At 30.8% G+C, this 8,768-nt stretch overlaps 1 protein-coding gene across 1 annotated transcript; it reads left to right on the top strand.

Moving 5' to 3' along the window:
* Nucleotides 1-7,509, top strand: LOC148302853 (putative fatty acyl-CoA reductase CG5065). The gene is made up of 7 exons (XM_088270978.1): nucleotides 1-222; nucleotides 1,091-1,339; nucleotides 2,025-2,170; nucleotides 4,496-4,605; nucleotides 5,345-5,549; nucleotides 6,187-6,414; nucleotides 7,242-7,509. The coding sequence occupies exons 1-7, from the start codon at nucleotides 1-3 to the stop codon at nucleotides 7,507-7,509; spliced, it is 1,428 nt and encodes a 475-aa protein (XP_088127104.1).
* The last annotated feature ends 1,259 nt before the right edge of the window (nucleotides 7,510-8,768 follow it).

The raw sequence follows: 8,768 nt of genomic DNA, 5'->3' as shown, positions 1-8,768 counted from the left end.
ATGTCTGAGTTGGTATCTCCCGATTATAAAGAGAATGTGGAAATCCACAAGTTTTTCAAAGGAAGGGATGTTTTTGTGACCGGTTGCACTGGTTTTATGGGAAAAGTTTTAATCGAAAAGTTACTATGGTCCTGCGAGGATATTGGGAACATATACGTCCTCATCAGGCCCAGGAAGGATGCGCATCCGGAACAACGTTTGGATGAAATGTTTAAATTGCCAGTAAGTACAATTTGAATCTACATTTTTGGTCATATCAAAATAATCAATGACTTTAGCACATAGTATGATACAAATATTAGATATCAAATAATTTAATGAAGAAAAATTACTACGCGTTATAACTTTTTTAGTTACGTATTAATTTAGTAACATTTATGAGTCAGGTGAGTGTTTTTTTTAATATTTTTTAAATATTTATTATTTGACTCAGAAAACATTCCTTGTCTATTATGTACAATAATTTATAGCATATTAAGTTTGTATATCGCTGACTCCTTTCAATTACGTCATAAATCAAAAATCGTAAATTTTCGGTTGTGTATATTTTCGGGATCCCTATAAAATGTACTATATCCCAGCAAAAGCGGCATATTTTTAACTTAATATTTACCCGCTACAGGGCAGAAAGTGTTGTTTTTTTAATTATGAAGAAAAGGTATTATTTAATTATTTTTTTCAAATATACTAAATATTTTTGAATGGAGAAAAAACATTCAGGTTTTACCTAAAAAGATCCGTTGCACAGTAAAAAGTTCAATAAGTGGCTTGATATTATTTTTATTAAAAAATAATATCAAGCCACTTTATATAAAATAATATCAAGTATTATACATTTCATTATATTCCTAAACTTCAAAACCGATCTCCTGAAAAATCAAGTTTTTTGATATATGTCGTTGTTGAAAGGAGTGCGCGAAATGTCATATATGATTAACGTACTAGGCCATTTGCACAAATTATAACATCTTCCGATAGGATAATTAATTTTGCGCTACCTCTATAATATAAACAGGACGTCTTCAATTTGGCAGCCTACAATTCTGTCTTAAACTAAGAGGACCTGCATTGAAAAATGTGACATTTTCAGGTTTTCGATAGAATCAAACAAAGGGATAGTAAAATTCTATCGAAGCTCATTCCAGTGTCTGGTGATGTGAAGGAACCAAATTTGGGGATAAGTGAAGATGACAGAAATAAATTAGTAACTAACGTTTCGGTGGTGTTTCATGCTGCTTCTTCAGTAAGATTTGATGACTCCATAAAAAATGCCATTTTGCTGAACGTCAGAGGGACTAGAGATGTCGTGAACCTCTCAAAGAATATGAAGAAATTAAAGGTGGGAATACTTCTTAAAACTTGATTTATGAAAAAAAAAATTATAATTGAAATTCATTATCATAAAAAAAACGCATCGATGAATGCCTATGTTTTATGGTTGTCAAAAAAGCGTTAAAAAATAATCACAGTGTATGCTGTACAAATTAAAAATCAACATAAAATAATTTCGAAAAATGCTTAAATTCTATTGGAAGTCTAAATTTCATTGGTTATATTAAATTTAAGGTTGCGTTAAAACAAATAGCTATTTCTTATATTTTTAAATACAAAATATTTTCTCTTGGGTTTTAAATATAACAAATTAATGAGATAACAAATTAATGAGTAATAATATGTAAAGAATTTTATATGTAATATTTGATATTTTTTTATTATTTAAATAATTCTGTGTTCTTTTTCTACGTGTTTTTTTATGTAGTCTTTTGTGGTAGTATTTTTTTTCTATAAACATTTTTTATTGATTTTCTATAAAGTGCGTAATGCCCAAACATAGCCCAGAATCAAAATTCAGGTTCAATTCCCATGGAACAAAAAAATATTGTAAAGTGTACATAGAAGCAGACGATGGTATGTATTATCTTCTTGATACGCTCGGTTAGCCAAAAGATAGCGAAGAACAATTCAATTTTGACCAAGCTTTCAATAGTTATACGTTAAGAATTAATAAATTCATTGTTTTAAAGGCAATGGTGTACGTATCTACAGCTTATTCTAATACTGAAAACTGGGTGATCGAAGAAAAAATCTACGAAGCCAGTGGAGATTGGAAATCGCTGATAAAAGCTGCTGAAACATTCAACGAAGAAGATCTCAACTTAATTCAAGGAAAGTAAGTGTTACCATTACTGCCCGCCTATATTGTACTATTTTTAGGTAAATATTATGTAGATCAGGGATGGCTAACCTATGGCAAGCGAATAGATTTATGAAATGAATCGAAATGATTGTACAAAAAAATCTAAACTTGATTAAATAAGTCATGAGAAGTACAGACAAAAGTACTACTGCTCGTATTTTATTAAAGGCTACTACTACCAGCTATAAAAAAATAACCGATATAAAAAAATGCATCTAGCATTCAATAAAAAAATCTCACTAATAATGATGTTTTAAGGATTCTACATATTTTGATGAGTTTTTTAAAATTTATTTCTTTTATTTTGCCATTAATAAGTACTTAATTATTTTTTTCAATGAATAAATACTTTCATATTATTTTTTGACATCTCATCAAAGATGAAGAAGAATATGGAAGTCTGGTCATTTACGGGACTGACGACCGTCATAGGCTGGTTTAAGCGATCACTTTACACACGTGTAACATTCACCAATTCTACCTATTATTGACAACCACACTTCTCATATTCTTGGAAGTTCTATATATATGAACCAATTTTTGAAACATTATTCTTGACATCTATTGGTGAGATGAAAATAAGTTTTTACAGAGCAGAAACTCTTTTATTAGTATGTGAGGTCCGAATCCTGGATTATGATCACACACATGAGAAACGCCAGAAAGTATCATTTTCATTTTTATTATTTAAGCTTATAATTTGACCAGATAATTAATTTATGTACAACATTTTGAGTGTGTCCAAATACTTGTTCAAAAAATCTGAATTATCTCCTCTTAAAGGATTTATAACTCCCGTAATTGGATATAACCCAGATTTTATGAACAAGTATTTGGACACACTCAAAATGTTGTATATAAAAATTTTGATTACATTAAAAATCTGAAGTTGCACAAACATTTGATGCATTTTTATTTCCATGGCATGTAGCACGTGACATATTATAATTTTTTTTTGGCATGTCTCAAAAGGTTCGCCATTCCTGATGTAGATACTTACTCACCGGCTGTAAAATAACACCTGATTCTCAAAACACAATTATTTTTGTTATCCAAAATATTCCCACGTCAGTACTTCTAACATTAATGAATAGGCAAAGTGAACTTTCACTTAATCTTATAATCTCACAAGAGGATATTGGCAATGGTTTCGTGTTTTTTCATATTAAATTATTTATATTCCCAAACCTTTAACAGTATTTGGTAAAAAAAGGTATAATATTACAATATAAACAATCACCACTCGTAATATTCAAATATAGTTGATTATTTAAAAAAATTAACATTGAATATACCACTTTAATGAGTTTTATTTATATATGCGACTAGTTTCGAAAACTTACAGATGTTTTCATCTTCTGGTAAAAATTAAATTAAATGTTTTAATTTTTACCAGAAGATGAAAAAATCTGTAAGTTTTCGAAACTAGTCGTAAAAATAAATAAAACTCATTAGGTGGTATATTTAAGTATTTAATTAAAAAAAACAATATGTCATTCCACAATGTTAATGACGAATCAATAAATAATACAATTTTTATTGGTTTATTAGCATTCAATTATACTTGATGAACGCCTGAAATATATTGAAAGTGTCGGTATTGTAAATTTAAATACACGTAAAGTTTCACTCAATAAATTATTATATTAAATTAAAGTAACATTAATAGAAAAGAATAAATCCACTCACATTTAGGCAATAAAACATACAAAGTTCAATCCTTAGTAGGAAATAATATCAGTAATAGCGAATAAAAGCTGTTGAAATTTTTACTCCGAAGCATATCGCTCACTCCTTTCAAGAACGTCATAAATCAAAAATCGCCAATTTCCAGTTGTGCATGTTTTCAGAATGCCCAGAAAAAGTTCTATATCCCAGCAAAAGTGGTATATTTTTAACTTAATATTTACCCGCTACAGGGCAGAAAGTGTTGTTTTTGCATTTTGAAGAAAAGGTATTGTTTAATTATTTTTTTTAAATGTACAAAATATTTTTCAAATGCAGAAAAAACCTTCAGGTTTTACCTCAAAAGATCTGTTGCATAGTAAAAAGTTTAATAAGTGGCTTGATATTTATTTCTAATACATTGCATTATATTTTTAAACATTAAAAACATTCTCCTGAAAAATCAAGTATTTTGATTTATGACGTTCTTGAAAGGAGTGAGCGACATGTAATTTTGTTTGTACTGTTGTGTGTTGCATTTGGGTATTTTAAAATTATTTATATATCTAAAACTCACCTGTCTAATAGATTTATATATGTTTAAAATGACATTTTAAAATACTGCATTTTTAGACTTCTTGGATACCAACCGAATACATACACCTTCACAAAAAACGTCGCGGAGGCCATAGTGAATGAAGCCAGACACGATATACCAGTGGCTGTTTTTCGTCCCACAATAGGTAAAAATCCTTAAAATGCTCTACAATTACCAGCTTTTTCGATTATTACTTGCCATAATTTAAGGCTTTGATCGCAAACACATAATTCAATCACCGGTCGACCACCGGAGAGGTAACGCGTTTTTTCTTCAATTTAAAAACGGTGTTTTAGGGCCTAGTATTCGTTAAATAGCAACTTTACTTTCCATAATGCCATAACTAGGCGAAACAATTGTCAAAAAAAATATTTTCATGTGTTTTTTTTTAACAATAAAATACAACTTAGTAGACTCAAAAAATCAGCTTTTGATTTAACCTTTCGACGACCCCTACGCAAAGTACTCTATCTGCAAATCTGTTACTTTACAGGAGAGAGCTTAGAAGAATTTATCAACGTATTCTTTTTTATTAATTAACGATTTTATCTGAAATTCTAAACTATTATTATTCATTCAAAAACACGATAAAATAATGTATTGAATCGTTTTAAAACATTATGCTTTGTCAAAATTCAATAGTTAGCCTTTTAGGAGTTTAGTTCATTTCGAAAATTCGATGTATGTAGCGTCTTATACGCCTGAAAACTAGGCGTAATTTATTTTATATATTTTTTGTTTGTTTATATTTGTAGATAACTGTCAGTTGATAAAATACACCAAATATCTCAAAATTGACAAAATTGTAGTTAGAGCACTTTACGTAGGGCACATCGATTTAATACATGAATTAAATGTTAATTCTCATTTATTTTTCCTCTAAGTATCTTCCACCAACAGAGAGCCAGTACCTGGATGGGTGGAGAATCTCAATGGACCTGTTGGGATGTCTATTGGTATCTTAACAGGATTTTTGCACACAGTCCTTGCAAAGCCAGACGCCATCACTGATTACGTCCCCTGTGACATAGCTATCAATGGACTAATTGCTACTAGCTGGTACAGAGGAATCACACAAACTGAGGATTGGTAGTAGAAAATTTACTACGATATTTTGAGTTTAAATCTGGTTTATACAATATTTTGAGTTTGTCCAAATACTTGTTCACAAATCTGGATTATCTCCAACAAGGAGTTATTTTTTATATTATTTTTTGGCATCTCAACATAGATGATGAATTATATGGAAGTCTGGGGATTTGCGGCCGTCGTACGTTGGTTTAAGTGATCACTTTACATACGTAAATAGTATTTTCATTTCATCATAGATGTCTCTAGTGAAATTCTTGCACCATGTTTCGATAGAGATAGCGATTACTTAAACTAGCCTATGACAGGTAGTAAGCCCTGTAAATACCCAGACTTCCAAATTCTGCTTCATCTTTCCATTGTTTTATTTGGATGTATGCATGATCCTAACTGCATTATTTTACATGGTGGGATGTCTACGTGATTTTACATGGTGGGATGTGTACGTGATTTTACATGGTGGGATGTCTACGTGATTTTACATGGTGGGATGTGTACGTGATTTTACATGGTGGGATGTCTACGTGATTTAAAAATTTTATACAGATTATAACTCCTAAGTGGAGAAACCCAGATTTAGGAACAAGGAATGGACACACACAAAATGTTGTAACATTATATTGTTTTTTTTTTCTAGTGTAATGATAAATGCCGCTTCTGGACATAAGAAGACCATAACCAATGGATATTTGAATAGTCTGTCAAAAAAGTTGTCGGAAGCTGTGCCCTTCAACAAGATCATGTGGCATCCAACAGCCTTGATTACTAACTGGAGATTTTTATATACCATAATAGTATACGCGACTCACTTGCTACCAGCCGTATTCATTGATCAAGTGATGAAGATAATGGGGAAAAATCTCAAGTAAATGTGTATTTTTAATATTTATTATATTATTTAATAATAAATCGTACAATCATAGAATTAAAAAAAAAAATATGTATTACAGAAATCGATTTGACTCTGTGATTTAGGTGTCGTAAAATAAGCTAGCCTCTTTTGTCCGCCTGCATAGTTTAATGGTCAGCGTGCTCGGGAGGTCCCGGGCTCGATTTCCAGTCAAATAAATATTAGTGATTTTTTCACTGTTATATTTATTCAATTTTACACTGGACTGGTACCTGAAGCGGAGGGCTGATCACCTTTCCTTCATGCGTTAACCCTCAAGATAACGCGCTACGTTTTATGATACCCTAGTAGTACCCTGTGAATGATTGGGGTGCATATAAGGGTTTGACATTTTGAATTTATATGGCATTATATGTGCGCTGGAAGGAAGAATTTGAAAAAATACGACTCCATTAGAATCAGACATCCTACGAACTTATTGAGTGATGTGTTACATTAAAAATATCGTAGTCGTACAGGAAAAAGTGACCAACCAACAAAACGTAAAGTGCTCAGGAGGGTCATTTAAGTCACTTTAAGTCACATTCAAGTCAATATATTATATAATACTTTCAAGTTTAAAATCGCTTTGGGATTTTTTCAGGGCAATATTAAGCTAGTAAGATATCAAATAGTCAATAATCACGTTTTTGTGAAAAATGCACTTGGTCACTTTCTCCCGTATGACTACGATATGTGCATTAATAAAACTGTTATACTCGTATATCCAGTAAACATACTTCTGTAGTAAACAAACTTATTTTTACTATGAACTCTTTCGGCTATCGTTTTAATTTTTGCAGATTGGTGACTATGTACAGAAAAGCGTTTATAGCAAATAACGCTTTATCATATTTCACATTACACGAATGGAATATATTGACGGGAAAGTTTGAGTCATTATACAATTTGTTACATCCAAGTGACAAGGAAGCATTTGATTTCGACATGAACAACGTAGAAGATATGAAAATCATTATTCACGGAACTATGGGAATTAAAAAGTACATGTTAAAAGAAGATACTAGCGAAATGGCAATGAAAAGAGCTAAGAAAGTGTACCCATGGTAAGGATTCTTTTTAAAATTGTTCTAAAAAAAGTACATTTTGAAAGAGGATATTATTGTCTGGCATCTCATCACAGATGAAGAAGGATATGGAAGTCGGGGCATTTATGGGCCTGACGATCGTCATAGGCTGGCTTAAGTGATCACTTTATACTCGTGCAACATTCGCCAATTCTACCTATTTTTGACGACCCCACTACCCAAATTCTTGGATGTTCTATTTATAATATATGAACCAATTTTGAAACATTGTTCTTGAATCACTAGAATTTCACTACAGACATCTATTGGTGAGATGAAAAGAAGCTTTTTATTGATCAGTTATAATTTGACCATCCAATTTATTTACATCATTTCGAGTGTGTCCAAATACTTGTTCACAAATCTGGATTATCTCCAATTAAAGGAGTTATTTTGCATTTTATTTTCTGACAATTTATTTATTATCAGGAAATAATATGCAAAATAAATCCTAAAATTGGAGATAATCCAGATTTGTGAACAAGTATTTGGACACACTCAAAATGTTGAAAGAGGATAATAGCGAAGTGGCAATGAAAAGAGCTAAGAAAGTGTACCAATTTTATTTAAGCAGAAAAGCAGTGCCTATCCTAACTTACCCGCGTGACATAAAAACGCAAACAGTACCTAACTCACCTTTCTAAGTAGTACCTACCTAGCTTACCTTACTACCTACCTCTATTGCATACCCCAATTAATTATCTGTGCATGCCACTGCGTGTACATATCGCTCACTCCTTTCAAGAACGTCATAAATCAAAAATCGTCCATTTTCAGTTGAGCATGTTTTCGGAATGCCCAGAAAATGTACTATATCCCAGCAAAAGAGGCATATTTTTAACTTAATATTTACCCGCTACAGGACAGAAAGTGTTGTTTTTGCATTTTGAAGAAAAGGTATTGTTTAATTTTTTTTTAAATGAGTCATTAAGTGTCTTGATATTTATTTTTAATACATCGTATTGTATTTTTAAACTTTTAAAACGTTCTCCTGAAAAATCTAGTTTTTTTTATTTATGACGATCTTGAAAGGAGTGAGCGATATGTTACTGCTAACCTTACGTTATTTTTTTTAAATAATAATTTCGTTGAATTATTTTAATGTTTTATGTTAAAAACCGTATTTCATTTTTTTTTCAGGCTATTCGTGATGGACGTATTATTAAAAAGTAGTACAATATTTTTAGTATGTTGGTTTATATTTAAGAAAATTTATTACTCCTTTGATAATGTTTTAGTTTA

The sequence above is a fragment of the Brachycentrus maculatus genome, unplaced genomic scaffold, assembly GCF_059751285.1.
Source record: "Brachycentrus maculatus isolate JH-2025_06_01 unplaced genomic scaffold, ASM5975128v1 h1tg000405l, whole genome shotgun sequence".
NCBI classification, from domain to species: domain Eukaryota; kingdom Metazoa; phylum Arthropoda; class Insecta; order Trichoptera; family Brachycentridae; genus Brachycentrus; species Brachycentrus maculatus.
This window is presented reverse-complemented; position numbering and strand designations above follow the sequence as displayed.

What these genes read in the sequence shown, in the direction of transcription:
- LOC148302853 (XM_088270978.1), top strand. Translation starts at nt 1, where the DNA reads ATGTCTGAGTTGGTATCTCCCGATTATAAAGAGAATGTGGAAATCCAC. An exon ending in ATCACACAAACTGAGGATTG is followed by an intron (nt 5,550 to 6,186) that starts GTAGTAGAAAAT and finishes TTTTTTTTCTAG; the next exon opens with TGTAATGATAAATGCCGCTT. An exon ending in ATAATGGGGAAAAATCTCAA is followed by an intron (nt 6,415 to 7,241) that starts GTAAATGTGTAT and finishes TAATTTTTGCAG; the next exon opens with ATTGGTGACTATGTACAGAA.